At 43.6% G+C, this 22,546-nt stretch overlaps 1 protein-coding gene across 1 annotated transcript in view; it reads right to left on the bottom strand.

The window, feature by feature from the left end:
• Positions 1-22,546, bottom strand: part of CIB2 (calcium and integrin binding family member 2) — a 49,704-nt gene extending 27,158 nt beyond the window's left edge. The window contains exons 1-2 of the mRNA XM_056347659.1: positions 22,077-22,546; positions 12,312-12,346 (exon numbers count right to left, since the gene is read on the bottom strand). Of these exons, the coding sequence (XP_056203634.1) occupies positions 12,312-12,346; positions 22,077-22,127 (86 nt within the window). The 5' untranslated portion in view covers positions 22,128-22,546. The remainder of the gene's footprint in view (positions 1-12,311; positions 12,347-22,076) is intronic.

Here is a 22,546-nt window from a genome sequence, read left to right as displayed (position 1 = left end):
TCAGCAGTGGACCTGAGGACAGCTCCGGCAGCCTGCTCTCCTCCCGCTAACTCTTCCGCTAATTCACCAAATCTCTCCAAGATCTGTAGGCGTCAGAGCTTTCCACCTGAGTGGATTTCACACTAAAGCATCCAAACGAGCCTGTAGGAAGTGGCTGTGATCCAGCTCCCACAAACAAGATTACAGCCATAAAACAATCCTCCACTTGCTTTTATCTGCAAGGACCCTGCAACTCTATTTGTGATAGCCTTATTACATGGCACCATTAGCTAATTTCACAATGAAAAAGGCCATAAGATTTCTTCAGCTCTGGTTCCAAACCCAACACAGTACGTTGCACAAGCTCCGGTATTCTTTATAATACAACTAACAGAAAATTCAACTAACCAACCACCAACAAAAAATATTAACTCCTTTCCCCGCTGAAATTTTTTGATGCTGGAAAGTCCTTCAGGGACACCATGCACTTTTTTATGACAAACTGGATTACCAGTCTCCCAAATGACCAGATTTTGTAGAAAACATGTTGAAAAAATAGCAGAGCTCCTTCAGCCTCTTACGGGATCGTGAGAAAGCCCCGTATCACAGTGAAACACAGTCCCTTGGGCACAAGTTTCAGCAACACTTCTGTTTACTTGAGTAACCTACATTACACTGGGCAAGTACTTATTTTTTGGCAAAGAAACTGATTTCTGATCGATTTTTCTATAACGCAACATAAAAATCAGTAGGTGTAAGGGTTATTTACACCTGTAACCCTCCTGCCTTTATGCAATACATCACTACGTCAACTGCTCATACTACTGCCGCACTCAGACCAAGCACTAAAACCCACACTGAGTCAGAGTCAGTGATCACCTCCCAAACGCTGCACCGACTGGCGCTGTATGGATCACTGCCTGTTCTGACGCATCTCAGTAACATTAATTACTAACCATAAATAGAAAATAAACAAAGCTCAGTGGTAAAAGCTCTAATATTTCTCCTGTTCTTACAGAAGCAGAAGGCACTTCAGGTGACCTGGCCACATCAGGAGCAGCTGTGATCTAGCCAGGAAAGGCTCTCTATCCTTTCATTTAGCACAGCCCTCAACAAGAAGCATATCTGAAAATAACCTAAAAGCTGCTTTAGCTATCTGCCCTTGTCACAGAAACATTTATGTCCTTTCAGGGGAGCAATGCAAGGTTTTGCAGTGCTGTCTGAACATGTATGGCTTCGGAAAGGCAGCCATCACCTACACAGACCATCATGTACCACCAGAAGCCAGGACTGGCACCCAGCTTCACTGTCTTTGCAGGAGAGACTACAGACCCTGCAGGCACATTTGCTTCAAAAAATTCTTCTGGATGCATGCAGAAGCATTTTCACATTCCTGGATGTGCTCTTTGTTGCCAAGATGCCTTGTTTACTCTGCATGGAAGAACGAGAAGAAAAGCTGGCAGTGTTTACTCCCGCAGAAGCTGGCCGTGTTTACTCCCGCAGATGACAGTGGGAGGGAATGTAGTGACAAATTTAGAGAACAATTTAATTTACTGATGATGCCTTCTCCCCACAGATTTTGGTATATGATTACGGTTAACATACTATATCCAAGGAGTGAGGCTGTGACTCTCTACCACTTTACTCCAGTCTAAACCTAAACTGTGATCTGCCCTTGCAGAAATTTCAAGCTCGCTCACCCACTCCCCTCCCTTGCACAAGCACTAACACTTGAGAAACTGCAGTGAGGTTCAGGGAACTGATGTGTTTTAAAATACACAAGGTTTTCACAGTCAGCTCCTTGAGGTAACTGATGCAGTTACACCAGCAATACTGCCTGGGCATGTAAATGGGGGTAGACTTTTTCTGTTGAATTAATTAAGGGCAGAACAAGACTTACACCTGTAAGCAGCAGAAATTTTTAAATCAACCCAGCTGCCCATCAACCAGTGAAAACCAAAAAAAGCTGTGTTCAGAAAAAAAACCGCAAACAACACAGTATTGCCTCCACAGCCTACTTTTTGTTGATGCTAACTTTCATTCTACCACTTGTGACCATTTTATATGGTAAAAAAGGTGGGTCAGCATCTGTCCCCAGTTCTCAAGGGTGCAGCATCCTGGAGTCAGCAAGGGTAACACTGTGTGGGTATCTGCTGGACATGGCTGAAATGCCTCCAAACTTATAGCCATGCCTCCACGCTATGCCTGTGTAAAACTGAAAAGCAGAGATTTCCAAGCTTACACCTGCAGCACTCGTTTTAGTTTGCTGTTGAGCTTTGAGAGAAAGTCAGATTGTACCCAAGGTCATCAGTGGGTGTATTAAAACACAAGGCAGCTCTTCCCTGGCTGGATACTCATAGATCACCACCACTAAATGTAGTGACAACACACTACAGCTGGCTGGGCTGCTTTGGAATAAGAACTCTGCACTAAAGGAGTGCTGAAAACAAAAGATAAAAGCTTGTAATGGCTCATTGATTAGAAATAACCAGAAGCTTTAAAGTGGCCTTTATAACCTAATAAACATCTCACCAACTCTGATCTGCCTTTGTAGCACCAGCCACTTGATTTGTGTTGTAAAGGGAAAACATTTTAATTCAACATCTTTCCTGTTGATTCCTAAATAACAGGAAGGCATTCAAAGACTTTAACATTCCGATCAAGACTATCCCAAAGAGTCAGTTCTAGATTGTTTGGCATATTCACAGAAAATAAATAGCAAAATGGCCTAACTGGGACACCGAGACGAAGTGGCGAGTGCTGACGAACAGTCCCAAAGGAGCTCGGAGGACGCCAGTGGCAGCTCCAGAGCCACACTCCCGCGCGCTTCAGTTGCCCTGTGGGTTATTCACCACTATCAAAGCTACAGGCTTCTGCCCAGATGCCAGAGCAGAACTGGAGGAGGACTTCTTGTAACAGGCAGAGAAGTGACCACCCCAGAGACCAGCAGCACCACTGGCCAGTCTACCCACAGCCCTGGAAACGGAGCGATCCGAGCGATCCGCCCTTCTGAGCCCCTGGAGACAGAGAGGGCTGGAAGCCAAAGGAGCAACAGCATTCGAGATGGGATTGCATAGACTGCAGGAAAGAATGAATCGTGCCGATGCAAAGACCTGACGGGAACTGATTTACAGCTGAGCTGATGTGCAGAGGCTGCAGCCCCCTGCCGATGCCAGTGGGTGGGGGGCGCGTACTCTTGTCCTACAATGCTGTTACTGCGGATGGGCAGGCGTGTGATCAGAGAGCTGGGGAACAGGTCCCACCAGACCTGCGTCTGTAAGTCTGCCACGCGCAGAGAAAAAGTTGCCAGAGCTCAAGCAGAAGGAGGTTTAACATGGGGCTCAGAAACTGAGGAAGGAGGCACCTCCAGGGCTGTCTGCAACTGATGAAGTGCTTTCAGGGTCTCAGATTTATGCCACACGTTCACAAACTGCTTTTGCAATGACAGTTACATGTTGCACATGCTAGCTACAGCATAAATCTCTGTACTGCAGCAATTCCTCAGTGAATTATTTTCTCCAAGGACTGCAAGAGTTTGCAACAGTCTATCAGAAAAATGAGTCTACCATATGGAGCTGAAACCAAAATGATAGGAAACTTGGTGACACTGAAGGCACCAGCCAGGAACATCTGATAGAAACAGGAACTCAACTCACTAAATTGCCACACTTCAACAAAAGGATAAAGAAAAAGGAACAGCGAGAAAGGCAAGCAGGAAGAGTTGAAAGGTGAAGGAATTTCATTACATTTCTCTTACTGATAGGCCACATCCCTTCTGTGCTTCCAAATTGAAGTTATTTTCATTATGTCAGTAAAATACAGTAACTGGACACAGAAATCAGCTTTATACAAAGGCAGCGTAAGAGGAAGAGAGAAGGTGGACAGATGAGCCTTCAGCCAGCTTTTAGTTAGCACATCAAGTGTCCCTTCATCTCTGCAATGCAAAATGAAGCAGTATAGATGAATTCAAGACAATACTAAATAAACAACCTCCTACACCATCTGCAGTAAAATTAAAATGAAATTCTACACAAGAAACATTTCTGGCAGATAACTGATAATAAATTTATTCTACAAGATCTAGTCACGCTCAGGAAGGCTTTGCCTTTCAGTACGTGTAACTGCCATTCACAGAACTCCATGATGCACAGGAAGCGTAGATAAAAGCAGTTCGTAGTATTTTTCCTTCCTTGAAGCACCACCGAAGAACCTGCCCACAGGCCTCTCTTCCACTGGTGATTCAAAGAATCGCAGAATGATTGAGGTTACCAGGGACTTCCAGTATCACCCAGCCCAGCCCCCTGCCAAGCCGGGGCACCCACAGCAGGTTTCCCAGGACCGCGTCCAGATGGCTTTGGAGTATCTCCAAGGATGGAGACTCCACAACCTCTCTGGGCAGCCTGGCCCAGTGCTCCATCACCCTCACCGGGATGGGGATAGAGGGGCGAGTGCTTCCTTGTGTTCAAACAGAACCTCCTGCCTTCCAGTTTGTACCCGCTGCCCCTTGTCCTGCCACTGGGCTCTGTCCTCCTTGCACGCTCCAGATCCCAGCTCTCTCAGCCTTTACTCACGAGAGGTCCTGCGGGCCCTTAACGGTTTCAGTGGCCCTTTGCCAGACTCTCTCCAGTAGCTCCATATCCCTCCTGTACTGGGGAGCCCAGAACTGGACACCGTACACCAGCAGTCCAGATCCCACACAGAACAAGGAATGATGTGGTCCTCCCCCGTGCCTCGCAACACGGGGGCATCCTGACTGGGACACGATAAAGGAGAGCGTTATGGCACGGGAGATGCAGGACTTGGCTAGAAGCCTTTTTTTTTTCTCCCCATTCATGGAGTATACAAAAACGTTATTAATAACAAGAATAGAAGCACAATTAACAAGAAGATCAATAGCAGCTTCAGGATATACATTCTCCCTGCATACAGTTTCTTGCACAAAGTTCAGGAAGGTTCCCAGCGTACAGGGCTCCCCCAAACCTGAATTCTCTTGGCAGACGCATTCTTCCCCCAGAGCTGACAGCATGGGAACTCGCCCCGTATGAACCCCAAATTTTCTAAAGGCGTGATGCGCTGGAAGAACATGAGCTGTGCCCGACCCCCCCTCCACCCCCCTGTGAGCAGCCCCGCCCCCGCAGGGCAGGCTTTCGAGCACCGCTCGCCTCGCCCAGCACTCGGGTGTCAAACCCAGCACGCAGCTGGGCTGGCCAGAAGGGCTCCTGACCTACATTTTACCCATCAAAAACATGCCAAGAAACAGGCAGAGAAAAAAAAAATGCAACAGCATGACTCATTTTCTTCTACAAAAAGGTTCAAAGGCGTGCTGGCTGCCCAGATGGTGCCCAGCTTTGTACTTTACTGCCATACCCCCCCACAGCTGGCCAGCTAGGTTAAGTCAGTCCCAGGCTACACAACTTTAATTTACAGCTCTTGTGCTTTTTGGCGAGGATGGACAACCAAGAACACCTGTGTTTGACTGCCTGGGTATTTGCCAAACTGTACTAGTCTACAGGGAGAAATAGAGACAGATGGGCTGGCTAGCAGGTAAGCATTACTGCTGGAGTAAAAGCTTGTCTGTTAGAAAATCAGATTTACAAAACTGAGTAAGAGAAATACCACCTTAGAAGAGACAGCTCAACCATTTGTTCCCATTTACAATAATGAGAGGCACGTTATCTAAACAGATTCATTGCTATGACTAAAGTGTTTTTCCAACCTTTCCTCATATATCATGTTTTCCCCCGTATTCCTGTTTCTCTCTAGTGGACGTTTTTCAGTACAACAGATTGTTTTTGAATGGTGATGCACAAAACTGAACAGTCTGTTCCTACTGAGCTCCCAACAGTGCTGACTGGAATGGAATTCTCCCATTTTATATACAATGCTGAGGTTAATGCATCCTAGAACGGCACTTCCCTTTTTTGCAAGAGCATCAGGGGGAGTTACGGGTTTTGTTCGTTTGTTAAAATTGTGCTTACTTTGCTTAGATCAACTACCCCCCACCCCGTATTTTTTTTGTTATGTTGCATTCTGTGCTTACAATTTTTTTCCTCAGTTCTTAGTACTCAACTCTGTGAATTTCCTCCTGCTCGTTTCAGATCTAATGATTTCTCTGACATACTGAGCACTGTTGAAAAAGCTAATCTTGATCTTCATAGTGTCTGCAACCCTCCTACCTCAAGGTTTCTCACCATTCTTACACATTTTCTAAGTATGTTCAATAGTACCTTAGCCAAGAGGCTAGCATATTTATACAGGTAGAACAAGAGTAACACACACAGGAATGTGGAAAAGGCTTTACCAAAATAAAAGATATGTCATATCTATTTATGTTGTATCTGCTCCTTTTAGCAGCCAACCAAAGGAAGACATTGGCTTTTAATCAATCCACAGTGGGTGCCTCTGAGTTTTTGTTGTGTTCTAGACACTCAGGAACAGATTGTCCACCAGTGTGTTCTGGCACCTTCCAAAGCACCACAGTTATGCCCTGAAGTTATACATACGGGTCTAATTTCCACATGCTCCTTAAGAAGTGGGGCATGTTTTCAAAGCTCTAACACATACCTACCAAGGAAATCGGTAACAACTCTAAAAATTTCTCAGCTGTCCTATAAATATTTCAGAATTTTTTTTGAATCAATGATAACATAAATGCGTCTATATTATCTGACATTCTCTAATGCGTTCTTGTCCTGGGCCCATGAGAATCCTCTTAGTTGTGTTAAGCACATCTCAAAACTAACAGTCTTTAATACTTAAGCGTGTACTTAGGTTTTCTGGTGATAAATAGCTATCAAGCACCAATAATGATCTATGGTTTCTATTTTTCTCTTTACCAGGCATGCTTGCCTCTGCTGCAGTCTCACTTAGATTTTTTTTTTCCTAGATCCATTTCCATTATTCTATGTTTATTTCTTCTTCATCTTAAACTCATAAATTCTACTATTTCCTAATAATGTGCAAATTATCCACACTCAGATTATCAATCAAGACAATGTGTCTGCCACCTCTTTGACTGCACCCTGCATTTATGTTAACTTAAATCCATGCCAGTATCAAAGTCTTACACACTGAAGTCAGACCAAGCCACTCCAACACCGTGCTGGTACCAAAACGTTAAGTCTTGCTCATCTCTCCTTTCCTCATTTTCAGTTCTGTTGCTTGCTCTAGCTCTTGTGCCAGCTTTACCACTCATCTGATCCCTCAGAGAGCTGATTCAGCTCATTAAACCAGCAGAAAATAGATTTGTTGTTGTTTGGGCTTTTTGATGGGCTACTTTTCCTGCAGGGACAGATAAAAACACTTAAGCCCATTTCACCTAATTGCAGTCTCATGCTGGTTCACATCAGTTTAAATCGATCTAAATTGGAACTGCCATGTTCGTCCCTCCATCCCCACGCACACAGCTGTGCCCCTTCCCTCGCGCCCTTGCCAACACTCATGCAGGCAGACGGTGAGCCTGCCAGGGTGGCTGACTCAAGCCAAAAAACTATTCCTTTTTTGTTTTGTTTGTTTGTTTGGTAAGGTTACTCGGTGCTGGATTGTGTCCCTGCACAAGAAATGCGGCTCTGCCTGAACCGCGCCCGACCTGCGCCTCCCTTGTACGGTGCCCGTGAGCGCTCTGCGGTGCTTAGAGAAACACAGAACAGCGCTTACTGCCTCTTAGTCCAGGTGGGGACATGCCAAATCTGGAAGTGCTAATTAACGAGGGGATCATAACTCATTTTATGAGTAAAACACCACCTCAGGCATGCAGAAATACCTCCTGATGCCACCCTGTAATTCCTTAGACAGCAATGTGCACCCAACAGCTCGTACACAGCCAACACCCGCCGCTGCTGGCGTTGCTGCCAGCCACCTCTCAGCCCGGTGATGCTGCCCCGTGAGCCAACACGTCACACTGCGAGGCTACAGCAGCAGAGGAAATACAACGATTCCAAGTGACTAGTCCTTCTCCCGTGATTTTAGGACTTTACAGAACTACTCCTATGATCTTATTCTTCTAAGTATTTTCCAATCAGACATTAATATTTTGCATTTTACAGTGTACTTTTCAAGCAGAGCATCCGTTTTTCACTGTCCATTAATCTAAGCTCTTACCCCAAAAACATCTATTGCTCCCAATCATATTCTAAGGTTGCACCATTCCTCATAAGTATTTTTGGTTTTGCTCTTTCTGATGCAGACAGGGTGAAAAGTCACGCAGGCAGCGTCTCGCTTCTCTCCCATACAGAGCCCACAAGCAGAAAAGTTTTCCTTAGCCTAACATAAAGAATATAATTGAGCCTAAGTGCACGCTTTGTTCTGTTCCCAGGGTATAGATTGTTTCCTTACAACTCCAGTTACGAAATACAGAATGTATTGTTAAGCTGTATTGGAAGAAGCTACGCTTCCGTTTCACAATAAATTCTAACAATCTGGGGCATTATCATTGGCATCACTTATGCCCTTTCATGTTACTGAAGAAAGAAAAACAAACCAAGAAAAAAATCCTTATTCACATTTCTACGCTTTTTAGAGAAACAGTACTTACTAACAATCTGTCAGAGTTGCTTTAACTTAAATACTATTTGTCACATTTGACACTTCACTGTTCTTTCATCGTTCTATTTAAATGACCAGGTCTACCATGACAACAGCACCTCTCAGAGTTACCATAAGCCTCAAAAAAATATTCAGAACAGCTTTTTCACTACTGTAAAAATGTAAAACCTACAACAAAGATAACTTTCAGCAAGCTGCATGTAAAAATAGTTCAAATTATCCTTACCAGACAGAGCTTGCAACCTCAACAGGCAATATTATCCTCATACACACAAATATTAAGTGTTGGCAACAAACTACAGTGGCGACTTGTCAAAGGTGCTCAGTTGCTTTCATAGGAAGAGGCAGAGTAAGAAGCTACAGCAGGAGCTGCCGATGCCCCCCCGTCCCTGTTGCCCCCTGTCCCCACGCCAGACTTTCTTACATAGAAAAGCATCCACCCATTCCCGAAGAGCAGGAGAATCTTTTCCACAATTCAGTGCTGCTCCCTTCATCAAGTCCTATGAATTCTAGTAATCTCCTCTACTCTTAAGTCACACTTGCCAGGCAAGGGAAAAAACATTATCATATATATAATAAAATATATAAAAATAATATATATTATTAAAAAAATAATCTGTCTGCAAATGTAGTTTCAAATGACAGAGTTTTCTAAGAGATACATGTAGTGTTCTGTCCAGCACCACGCCGTTTACAGTACTGTGTAATCTGCCTCAATCAAGGAGAAAATAAAGATCCATTTCTGCTCAGGTATTCTTTTATGCTGCCACAGTTCTCCAGGACCACAGAGTGCTCTTACAGAAATAAATTGTGAGCTGTTTTCACCACGACCAAAGGTCCCCTATCCAGTACAGTCTCAGGTTCTGCATGGGGCACACACTACAAATCAAGCCCAGGGTATTGTTATATAAAAAATACTTGCAAATCCAGATCATTTATTCTTTTGGGGTTTAGCACGATCTAAAACATTATCTTTAGCACCCTGATATCAAACTTCAGTGTAAGTTTTTTCTCAGTCTCAGCTGTCAAGAAAAACTGAAGAGTGCATGTGAAAGTTTTATGACAATTCTGTACAGAAATCTCTTAATTTCAGCCAGTTTTTATCTGCTTGTCAAAGCTGCACATCGCAAACTCATTCTCAAGTATTTTTTATCTACTGCAACCCAGAAAAAGAGAACAGAACTTGCTGACTCTTTACTTCATAGTCAGATTTTGCAATACTGTACATTCCTGCTTGCCTATCACACAAGGACATTTTCTGATTTCATTACTTTCAAATATCTTTTCTTGTAATCTGCAGCGCATTTTTCCAAGTACACTTTCTGTGTTTTCTCAGTTGCACATGATGGCTCAAATTTAGTTTGGAAATGTTGTTTTCCAGATTAAAAAAAAAGTTTGCCTATTGAGATTTAGCAGATTCCTAATTGCAACTTCCATGGAGATGTTTGATCCTTTATTTCCTTTTTTTATCACTGTAAAACACAGATACAGTTCCGAAGCCATCCTCCCCCCACCAATGTTAGTCTTACTATAAAACTGGTCACATTTTATGTCTTATTCTTTAAATTGGGCTCATACTGCACATGTTTTAGGCTTCCTATTTGTCCACAATTTTTTCTTTAGATGTGTACAAGTACCACAATGAGTCACTTTTCTTGCAGTGGAAATCAATGAGTCTTTCAGGCTAATTCCACTATTTCCTTAGACATTATCCCCAGGAAGAAAAAGAAATTACTCCTAAAAGCAAGATGACACAGTATCACAGTCTACAAACCACTTACCCTGGAAGGGTCCAAATTCTCCAATTAGGTCAAGTATACAAAGCTACAAAGAGAACCTTAGCTAACATAAAATGTAAAATCCTTAATTCATAATTATTTCTCTCATAGAAACATAGTACAAATACAATTATAAAGCTTTTAACAATTTAAAGGGGATTTTAGAAAAACAAAGCCTTTTTTTTCAGTTTATCCAATCCAAACAAATGGTTTCAGAACTCGTGTCTCAAGTAGCCCTGTGAAACAGAAGAGCAGTTATTTGTTGACTGTTAAAAGACTTAGAAGGTGGCTAAAGGTCTGGATATACAACAAATCACACTACACTGTTAGGTGTCGTGGCTTTTTTCTGCCTCTATCATGTATGTATCAGAGGTTTGGTGGCTGCACAGGGACATCCTTTATTCTGTATCCAACTACTGGAATTGATGACGGTACAAGAACATCATCAAACCCCTCCTGACGTCTAAACCACAAAGTCTCTTACATGTCTCTCTCACAGCTGCTTTTCTAAACAAGTTGCCCTAACAAATTCTGGCTTTACCAAAGTCAGCATCCTCCAGCAGGACTAGCAACAGGGCAGCCCTGACGGAACATACAACTACTGTTCAGTTTTATTCAAGCTGCGCGACGTTTTGTAGGGCATCACCCTCACAGAACAGCACCTCTTTACAGCTAACCACTACACACCACCCCTGGAGGTCTGCAGCCAAGAAACGCTTTGCTAAAGCAGTTACATTCATGCTATGGAAATTCCCTTTTGTGGAGCCCGGACTCACCCCAAGAACGCCAGTGTCTCTGCTGGGGCCAGCACACACTAAGCTGAGCTTATCTTTAGGCAGCTGTCACCCACTCGCTGCACGCACATCCTGACTCCGTCACACCGTTTACCATTAAAATGTACCCCAGCAACGTGACTAAATTTTAAACCAGAATAATTATAGAAGAGGGACCTGAACCAAATTCAATTCTGGCTGAGGTGGTGGTATTGCAACGTTGTTACTGCACAGCGGTCTCAGAGATGCGCGCTGCTGAGGAGCGAGTGCATCATTTCTCTGTCAGTAATGAGAAAAAGGGATGCAGGAAATTAGCTGAAATACCACCTCTTATTTTTCCAGCAAAAAAACAAAGCACACCACTCAAAGCCGTTAGTTTTTGCCTCGACACAACATCCATCTTCCTGACATTTACAGCAACAGAGTGGTGGCAAAGAACGTTTCGCTCAGAGACCACGTCCGGTTTTGATCTCAAAGCAGTTCCCAATGTTTATGAAAACAAAGGCTTCTTATGTCTGAGAAGCTAGTCAAATTTGAGAATCCTGAAGCGTTATGAGCTCCTACATCTAGATACACACCACAGATTCATTCTCACTACCCAATACAGCAAAAATCCTCATGAAAAAACAGGTATACTGACAGGACAGGATCGATGTCATGCTTTTACAGATCCTTAATCTGAATGGTTAGAGATCAAGAATCCACGGCAGGATCCTGGGCAAGAAGTCAGCCCATACATAGGCAGAAATGACTTCAGTTTGGCTCAGTCCATCACTGCTGAAACAACCCCAAGTCCTTCAATTGCAAAAAGCGACCCCAGCCCCCGTGACTTTCTGTAGGGAAAGTTTGCACAGGAACAAGCATTCTCAGCGCTCTGCAACTGAAGTTCCACCAGTTTTCTCCGCACTTGAGTCCATACCAAAACATGTACTGAATGAAGGATGTACCTTCAGATATGTGTGTGTGTGTATATATAACCGAGCAGAAAGGCAGCACATTCCTTTCATAAAAGTCACTGGCTCATCCCTAGAAAAGCCAATGATATTGACGTCAAGCTAATCAGCACCTGTTTCCTTAGACACATGTATATATTGTAACTGTATCTTGAGTCCAGTCCTATACTCTCATTCATTCACGCAAAATAGCTGGCTTTATTTGGTTTTCCTCACAAGTCAGAGAAAAGATTCAGTCTCTTCCATACAAATCACAAAGGAAAAATTTGATACAATTTACTTACCGAAGAATTTCTTTCCGGGTGAAGAAGGTGCAATCCTGTTAAAAAACAAGATGTGTTATTGTACTATAGCGATATTGAAAACAATGGCAAAGAATTAATTTCCCATCTTTTTGAAGGAAACTCAGATCTGTCAGGAAAACATTAGATATGCCATCTGCTTTTGACTCAGAAAGCAATATATGCTACGAAATAACTGAAACATCCTAAGGACAGGGCTATCAATAAAACCAATTTTGTTAATATGGAACTTCGGGAGAAAAAAAGCCCAGCTTGCTGAAATACTTCCCCACTGTGGAATGACCAGACTAGAAACAAAATTAAATCAAAAAAGTAAAGGTATAGGCCAAAAACATTCACTAAATGGATCTAGAAAGTTATAAATAACAAATAGATGAAGAAAACTATCTTCTAACTTGGATTATTCCTCTATTAGAGGCAATCAATTTAATAATAAAGGTGATGTACTTGGTTATTAACTGGTTTTGCTAACAACTACTTTGTGCTGTGGTCATTTCGGTGAAGCCTGCAAACTCCGGTCCGTCGGGACCATGGGGAAAGGGACAGCCCCTGCTCCGGACAGCAAACCGTTCCGCTGGCCTCGCGGCACCACAGCGCGTGGAGTAACTTACTAGAATGCAAAGCAGAGCTCTCTGAGCATGGAAGAAGAGCTTACAAACATTCACTCGCATTCTAAACGGCTCTGCGGTGGTACTGCATTCACTCCATACAAACAACTGTGTTTTGCTAGAAGAATTCACACACTTCACAAAAGCGCCGTAGTATGAGCAGTGAAATAGTTTCCATTATATGTCTTTCTACATCAGTCACAAAACAAGTTATATTTTCAGGTGCTGTGAGGAACCACAATAATGAGTCCCGTCCATTAACAGAAATATCCCCTCATCCCCGCGGTCTTGTCCAACGCGTATTTAGGGCAAATTCTGCCCCACATCCAGACCTGGGAACAGTGGTGGCAATGGATTGTTGGATGATCAGTTTAGAACATTGCTCAGGTTGTACATTTAAAAAAAATATACTTCATCTTGTCTTAGAGCCAGTGGCTGATGGGGATGTGTGTATTTAGGGAACAACCACGACTCTTGCTGCGGCCTGACTCAGGCCTGCGGGATACAGCCAGGCACTCGCCTGGGAATTCAGCTCTTAGTAGTCTTCCTCCTTCAATGGAACCTTATTTGAAATTCATTGTATTTTTAAATCAGCTAGTGACAAGGTAACAACATCGGGCTTGGTAAGTCTGACCTAAAAGCACACACAACCGCCGTGACCCCCGGTGCTACCCGCCAGAGGACAAGAGAGTGGCTGAGAGCCACTCGGCCCAGCGCCCGTTCCGGCAGGAGGGACATGCGCCATCGCAGCCAGCTGGGGCAAACTTGTCTCGGGTGTGCGGGCACACCATCGGTCCTGCAGCACCAGTGACGGCACCTGCCTGCGCTCCCCGTACGATGTGGCGGAGCAGCTCTTCCCCCGGCACTGCGGGGCACAACAGTGGCACCAGGCGCAGCGGGAAGCACCGGGTGAGCTTCCGACACCCACAGCACATCGTCTGGAACCGCGCAAAGTGAAACAGGAGCCAGCTGGTTAAGTCTTCATTAATTCCAGCACATTCAACACTGACAGTCAAACCGTCACTTAAGGATGCTTCATTGACTAAGGTGAGGCAGGTGCAATTTCACCAATAATTGCAATGCCCTCGGCAGCAATCAGCCCGTAATTATACAGGCCTGAGAGAACGGCAGGCACTGTTACTTAACTAGAAAGCTGACAGGGAATTTATGTGCAAATGGAGATAAAGATGAAAAAGAAAAGCCACCCTTTACCTCGCAGGAATCATGCAAAAATACCACTGGAAGACACACCCAGAGGTCAGATCACAATCCATCCCCACTGGAGGTCCACGTGTCTGGGTTTTTTTTATTTTAACGTGAATCACCTCACATCTTTGACAACAAACACTACTGCCTGCTTTTTTTTTTTTTTTTTTAAATCAAACAAAATTTTAACTAACATAATCTAAACCCACTGATATTGAAAACCTTTACAATAAATAGCTGCAAGCGATGCCTGGCCACTGCCTGCCTGCAGTGCTCCAGCCGCGCCTGCCACCGGCGTGGAATTGCGTGTTGGGGGGGGGTGGGGGGTGGCGGTGTCCAAAAAGCATTTACAGTGGTTTAGTGGTTTCACAGGCCACTTGCCGAGATCTTAATGCCACTCGGGGTCAGAGCACCACAAATTAGTTGTGACCTGGCCCCTACTGTTGCCCCACAGCAAGATTGCACGCAGCGCTTCAGAAATGCTCACCATTAGGTCAGGTCTGGGGCGGCCGAGGCAAACGCCGCAGCTCCGAGCCACCACCGCATGGGAGCCCAGCTGCACTCCTGCTGCTCCCAGCTCCTCGCTCCTGCCTCTTCCCTCATGCCACCTCGCACCCACAGATATTAGAACTGCATCAGAGAACTCCCACGGAGGAAACTCACGAGTCTGGCAATGAACCTAGCAAAACCAGATCCACTCCCAGCTCGGATTGTTTCCATCCAGTAGCTTCGAACAGAGCACCAGCGGTGCTGGTACAAGGGATGAAGCTCAAGTATCTAGTATCTAGTGATGGCAGGAAAGAGGTGCAGGACTGGCCCTTTTTTTTTTTTTTTTTTTTTTTTGAAAGCACAGTCCTAACTTGGATTAAAGTCATGATGGAACAAGGGTCTAAATAACAAAATCAGATTATATAGTTGCTGGGACTCGGGCAATTTAATTAAAGACTTTTGACCAAAGAAACACGGAGGTGAGTCATCCAATTTTCTTCTGGCTACTTCATTCATACAGAAAATACACAATGATGGACAATAAATAGTAAACTACCATGTTAAAGTAACTCCCTCATAAGGAAAGGTGAAGCGGGTCCTAGAAAGCATTTGTCATTTATGCATATGACGACATCCATCTCCCTTCAAGCCAGAGATATCATGGGACCCATCTGCTATTCTGTGGAATGTATTTGAGTTCATGAAGAACTCAAAGAGCAACTTGGCTGCTCTGTCTGGACACTAAAGGCACTGGCGCTCCCGCCAGGCCAGCGCAGAGTAAATACTGAACAAAGAAACGTTACCAGAATTTTTGTAATTCTTATCGATTCAAGATTTCTGGCAAGAATTTATCCTAAGAAACGTTGCTTTTATTTCTAAGGCTATACAATGGCCTGAAAACCTCCTGCTAACAGAAGGCCCCTCGCGGGTTTTAGGTTATTTAAAGAGAGGCTGGGAGGTCCCCTACCCCAGCCCCCGGGAAAACACATGCTCCTCTTCCAAGATCAACTGTCCCACTCAGTCTGTCCTTGTGCTCTTGATAATCAAATTAATTAGATGTCTGACAAAGGATCACTGGCAGTTTTGGGAGGGTAAGATACCACTTAAATAAATCTGCAATTACCCGCTTAACTTCCTTATGTCTAGCAAAGTCAATAAAATAAAACAAACAAAATTTCCTATTGATTTCAATGAGATCATTAGCTTGTATAATGGGACTTGGTTTTCAAATTTGACATTTAGGTGGCTTAACTGGTTCTTAAAATATTTTGCAGAGAAAAGAGACAGCTGGTGTATTTAGCTTCCACGGCTAGCTTTGCTCTTGGCTGGTAGCGTGACCTTCTGCAAGTCACCCAACACTGCCTGTGAAGTAGGGTTAACGGGCTCTGCTCTTAAAATTTACTTCCCAAAAGAGCAGAATACACAGGCTGTTAGAGCTCTATTCTTTGATTTCCTACATCAGGTGATTGCAGGTTTAGGCCAAAACAGGAACAGACTGACATATGGTGGTCCACTACCTTTTCCACTGGTCTGTAAGCCTTCGCTGCAAACTCCTAGGTCGGTTCTGCTTTATGTTTAGTTCTACAGTTATCTGAACAAAAAATTGAGATAATTGTGCTAAGAATGCTGGTACTTTACATAAAGCGTACACACAGAGCGTAACATGAGGTATGGCTCCTGTGTCAGACCACACGTCATTTGCCCTGTTGGATACGCTGCCAATACCAGAGCGCGGCGCGCAGTTTGTGAATGGCAGCAGAAGTCACTGAATGAGAAATTATCACTCACCACTTTTTGAAGCAAGTATCAATGTGCATAAAGCACAGGTTTCAAATAAAACTAAACCTCACACAGATAAGCAAGACTTTTCTCTACAGAGAAGAAGAAAAACTGGAGAAAGGAACAGGATGAAAGAATAGCAATGCCCAAGTACACAAAGCTACTGCGAAACAATATTTCTTAAACACATTAAATGCATGTTTGTCCTCTAAGACAATACATACATTCCGCCTTTTATACGTATAGTTTCATAAGAGCTGGTTTGTTCTGATCCTACAACAGCTCCATTGGGAATTTTTATATATAAGGAAATAATATGGAAGTCTTAGCAATACAAATTCACTCCCAATTAGTAAAACAGTCTCAAACAAAAGCCAGCAAGCCACAGATGAAGTAAACCAGCGACCAACAGCAGTTCTGACAATAACCTCAAGGCAAGACAGACAGCTGTGTTACTGAGCAGCTTTTAAGAAATGAGAAGTACTGGTTGCTGCAGCATTTTAAATGGCAGCGTTTCAAACAAATTATTTCAGAAGTTTCATTTTTAAAATCACAAATGATGTTTTGCACTGTGCCAGAAGTATACAATGCGTATAAGAACACTTAATCAAAACACCATAAAAACATTGTCCTATAAAGTAATCAAAAATGTAAGTTAAAGGGTGCTAGATAGAAACAACAGAACTTTCATGGAAGATCTATTATTAACTATTCCGGTAACATTTTACAACTGCAATACTTTCATTCTAGCTGCCATACAACTAAGACTGGTATAGAGTTGTGCAAGACTGAGTCAGCAAGATATTGATGTATTTTCATCACTGTGAATACATAAAGAGTTACTGGAAGTCACTGAGGCTAGCACCAGCCAACATTGCTGAGCTGGGCAAGTACTTCAGCGCATCCAGATTTAAACACTCAGAAAAATCCTGCCAGAGTTAGTATCTGCATTAATAATAGTATTGGTATATGGACTTTTATCATTTAAAAAAGCTGGTTACGTCAGAATGTCAATGGAGATTTTAACATCCAGACCACCTTTATTCGTAATCACGTACACTTCAGAGCCACAGGCAGGACAACTAAAACACTCACTGAGTTTCAGGAGGAAAAATCTGCAGCTGTAGACCAAAGAAGCAGCAAACTGTCAATAAATGGAATTTTGCTCAATCTATATATGCACTAGAAAACCAGTAGTGTATATAAAATATATATTCTGGTAACATAAAACCAGAATCTGACTAAAGGATAATCTCACAAAACCCTTGTTCCATGACCATGCTACTTAAATTTGCACTTAGGCAGCAATACTCTATCAAACTGGAAAATACTTTTTACAGAAGGACCTGGAGAACCTGTGATGATGAACACACTTTTTATATTCTTGTAAAGGGTTCATTTTCATCAAAGATCCCAATTAAGTGAAGTACAGCTTTTTAAAGCAAAGGATAGCTAGCTTGATGACCCAGTTTCACTTTATAAATGGCATTTCTTGACAGATCATAACGTAACTTGTTTCATCAGGTTTTTCCACAATTCTCATGAATTATAGTTGAATCCCACTTTGACCAGAATTTTAATGAAAGCAAAAAACTAGCTCTGTAATAGACAAGTTCTTGTGTAGAAGCAGTAAGTCATTATTTCATATTACTACCTTTTATTGCAATAAACTGCCTAGAACACAGCCAGGATAAATATCAGTCTGTTTTGAGGCTACATTAAATAACGCAGAGTAAATAATCCCATTAATGAACAAATAAAAAAAGAAATAGCTTGCAATAAAAACAGTAATATCTGATACAAAATATCTGTGCCCTATATTCTCTACGTTCTGTCTATTAGGAAAAAAAAATCAGACCCACGTTTGTATCAAATTCAGACCATTTATCCAATTAACTCCAGAAAGGGCGACAAGCTGGCTGAGCAGGGGTGCAGGCTGCCTATGCCCCCCGCGCAGCTGCTGCACATCCTGCTCGGTAGGAAATGCAGCGCCCTGAGGTCAACCCACGGCTCTGATGCCGCTGTACTGTATTGCCTGGATCTTCTATTGCTTCAAGCATCTTTATACAGCATCACTCAAAAAAGCCTACAATTCCTGTTCGTTTTCTTGTCTCAGTATGAGGCTTGACCTCCAAAACCTACAGACAACTTTTAAAAGATGAATTTTAAAACACTCTTTGATGGCAATGAAACACATCTTTCTTGCTGGTTAATACTTACCTCTGCCCTAGCCAGACCTTGGTTAGATTTTGCATTTTATATAAAAACAAAAAACCCAAACCACCAAAAAAAAACAAACCCAAGCCAAAACCAACACACAACCCCCCCTCCCAAACTGTCAAGCACTCGGAGGGCGTAAGAACCAGCAATCCCCTGTAGAATTCATTTTCTTACACAGCTAACTTTAAATGAGGTGAATCTCAGTAAGGAAACCAACACTTGCAAAAGCCTAACTTCCAAAACATTTCGCTAAGTTTATTAATATGTGAAGACCTGTCAACTAGAACAGTAACTAAAGAACAGGTGATGAGACAGGGTGTGTGAGATCTGCAGCTTTCTGGTCTTTCTTCAGTTTGCCTCTACCTACTTTGAATGAAAAAAGCTGAGAGGCTTAATATTATTAAGTCCTACTATGCATCTCTTTTACAAACAGTTTCAACCGGCCACCCATCGCCAGTCTTAATGAAAAGTATTTAAAACCCTTGTCTATTAAAAATATTGAGGTCATCTTGTGGGTGACCCAATTTACAGTTATTTAAGTGTAAAGGTTCTGCTAAAAAAATGACTCTTCGATATGGCACTTCATATGCAAAAAAAGTTTATATATGGGCATTTCAGAAAGTTTTAGACAAATCAAATTTGGTTATTTTATTTCATTAATATCGTATTAATGACTTAAGATTTATGTATACTAGCTCTTCAAGCAGGTTATTTTTTCTGCAGCTTAATCTTTGCTCCTGGAAACCAAAGCCACTTACATACGGTTTTACCATACTTTGAGCACACGAACTTCTCGCTTTCCCATCTCATAGTATCTCCCATGGAATAAGCGTTTAAAACATAATGCATTTTAAAAAATTATAAAAATGTCACTACTAAAGTAGTATTTAGGTGCTATATGCGCAGTGCAATTTGCATTAAGGACAAAAATGGCAGAAGTTACAACCAGATAATACAATGGCCAGAAATATATTCAAATAAAGACATAAGTCTTAACATAAGGGGAGTGAAGTTTTGACCAGTCTTCTAGTAGGAACTGTTGGGGAACTGAACAAAAAACCGACCTATTTTACAAAAAGGAGCAAGTTGCCTCTTTGCTTCTGCCATACTGATACTACAGATGTTGTAACCCTGGGTATTATTGTAAGGAGTACAGGACCAACTCACAGACATACAATTCACAAGAAGTTGCCTTGTTCTTGTTTGGGGAGGGGAAGATTAATCAATGATCCATTTTAAAAGCAATTTCTATACGGATGCCTGGGTGCGCAGTGGGATACAGCTGTGCACAGAAGACCACTGCAAAGTGGACCCTGGTGGCCAGCATCTTACTGTGGTCCAGTGTTCAGAGGACCTGGCAACCCAACTGCCAGTTCAAGAAATGAAAAACCCACATTTTAAAAATGATGGAACCATCACCCCATTCTCCCCTTTTCCGTTCTGAAGGAACCACACAAATTGAGAAGGTGGCAGCTAAGATGGCAAACTCCAAGTCCAGCAGCCCCACTGGTACCACAGCAGGCACAGTGCTCCCCCAGAATGCAGGGCAGAGGCAGCAGCCCTGTGCAGATGCTACAGCAGCAAGCCCAGGAGTTGTGTGCCTCAGAGATCCAAGAGGTCTGCAGTAACTCACGGACCAGAGGCAAAGCACCAGCCACGTAAGTAAGGGCTTTATCTGATTGCTCATGGCACGAGGCTGATATTCCTACCTAACAAATTCTGGATGTTAGCCATCGTCCTGAAACTTGTTATTTTATTGTAGTTACCATGTAAAACAAGAGCTATTACTTGTCAAAAATTATCTTGCACTAGACTAATGAACTACAAGCTGGCCTGTAACAGAGAAATCCCTCAGCTGACTCCAGCCACTGAGCCTAACTACTACCAGGCTTTGAGATCAATTACCCAGCGTCACGAAAGGCAGGGGCTGCAAAAGCCATTAGAGAACAGCAATTTCTACATGAAGAGCAGTGGATTAGGGATGACATTTCAGCTCTTGCATTTGCCAGTTTATGTCGAGAAGATAACATTAATTACATTTGGATTTTGTTTTGTTTCACTGCAGTTGTGCTCTGTTCTGTGTTCACTTTCATTGTTAGTCAGAAGACAGACATTGGTGCTTTACAGACCTTTGATTTCCAGCGGGGATGTAAAAAAGCGTTTTTGGGTCTTGGACTACTAAGTCTAAGACCACTAACTCAGACTAATATGTTACAGTGACAGACTGCTGGCAAGGGTAAGATGTGTGACACACGGAAATTAAAGAAGCTCCATTTCTTGCAATGACAAGAAAAAGCCTAGGCATTTAATAAGACAATTGAATTTATGCCTTATTTTCAGCATGGGATAACATTTTAAAGTGTTTCAACATATACCCCTAACCTCAGGGATTTATCTGTGGCTAAATATCTACACCTGTGAAAAGCCATGTTAGCAGCAACTCCGAAGAAAATCAGTATTTAAAATCATAGGTTCTACTTCAAGGGCTTGAGTCAAAGATGAAGGTAAAAAGGAAGGTATTTACTCCTGTGTGCGCTGGATCTGTCCCTCATGTTATCAGGAGATAAACCAAATGTGGATTTCCTGCGCTGTCAGTTCTGCGTGTGTCCATCCCCCAGGCACCAAGCAGCGCAGGCAGCCCTGCCTGCATCTCATCACCAGCGGGCAGCTGCCGCCCCAGCACGCTCCCACCCCTGCTTCCCCCCCTGCTTCCCCTCCTGCACTGCCTTGCTGTGTTCTAGCAAACTCCTTCGAGATGCCCAGTGTGCAGAGAGTTGCCTGCAGCCCGTTTCAATCAGATCTGCAGTGTACTGAAACGTGACAGAAAGCTAGGAACTGTTATTTTTCTACCCTGTTAGAAATCCAGCTCATGAAATGTGAAGTAAATAAAGTACCACCAATAAGCCATCCGTAGACATAAATCACACACTGCTTTAAGGTAAGAAACTGCCATCCGGGAGTGGACGCAAGCACAGGGATACCTATGCTGGAATTACATTCAGCGTGTTTCTGTGACTTGTCCTTAAAAGAAGTGAAATTAGACAAGACACACACACACACACACACCCTCCTTTCCCCTCTACTGTCACCAAAGGCATCAGGCAGAGAAGGAGAGGTTATTGCTCCACTTTTCTCTACAAAACACTCAAGAGAAAGATCCTACTAAAAGCTCCCACTGTCAAGCTAGTCACAGTCTTCACCCTGCTTCCTAGTCCAGACCTTGAGGATTTGACTCTTTTCCCTGTATATAGAGAAGGGAATTAAACTGAGTATATTCAGCATCCCAGCCTCACAATACTATCACAGCTGCTGGAAGGAACAGCAGAATATATGCCTGTAGGCTACAAATGAAGCTTGCGTTTATGTTTGGGAAAAAACCCACCCCACCCCACAAACATACGCGGATTGCTCCTCTATTCCCCAGCTGACAGCCGGGGTACCTTACCTGGTAGGCGTCTAGCTGTTCATCAGTAAATATCGTTTGCTTATTACCCATCTTAAAGAAGGAATTCTTCCTCTATGCAGATGCATCCCATGGGAAGCAGCTGGGTTCCTCCGTACTGCAGGCATCTAGAGCGGGTACAGCCGGCGCCGAGAAGAGCGCGGAGCCCGCAGGGCGCGGGCTGTGCCCCCAGTTTTGCGGAGCACGGAGCGGGCTGTGCCCGCAGCTGCGCGGCCGGGCCGGGCAGGGGACCCCGCGGCGGGGAGGGGACCCCGGGCCGGGCAGGTGCCGCCCGCAGGCAGCCGAGCCCGCCCCGGCCAGGCTGCACGCAGCGCCCTCGCCACCCGCCGGCCCAGCAGCCCGGACTAGCAGCCAGCGGCGGCCGGTGGCCCGGGTGCGAGTCCCGGGTGCGTGGCCCACCCCGCGGCTGCGGGGCGCTGCTGGGCGCCCCCGGCGCAGCGCTGCGTCACCCG

Source organism: Falco biarmicus, chromosome 7 (assembly GCF_023638135.1).
Source record: "Falco biarmicus isolate bFalBia1 chromosome 7, bFalBia1.pri, whole genome shotgun sequence".
Classification (NCBI taxonomy): domain Eukaryota; kingdom Metazoa; phylum Chordata; class Aves; order Falconiformes; family Falconidae; genus Falco; species Falco biarmicus.
The sequence above is the reverse complement of the archived record's forward strand: the minus strand, read 5'-3'. Positions and strand labels throughout refer to the sequence as shown.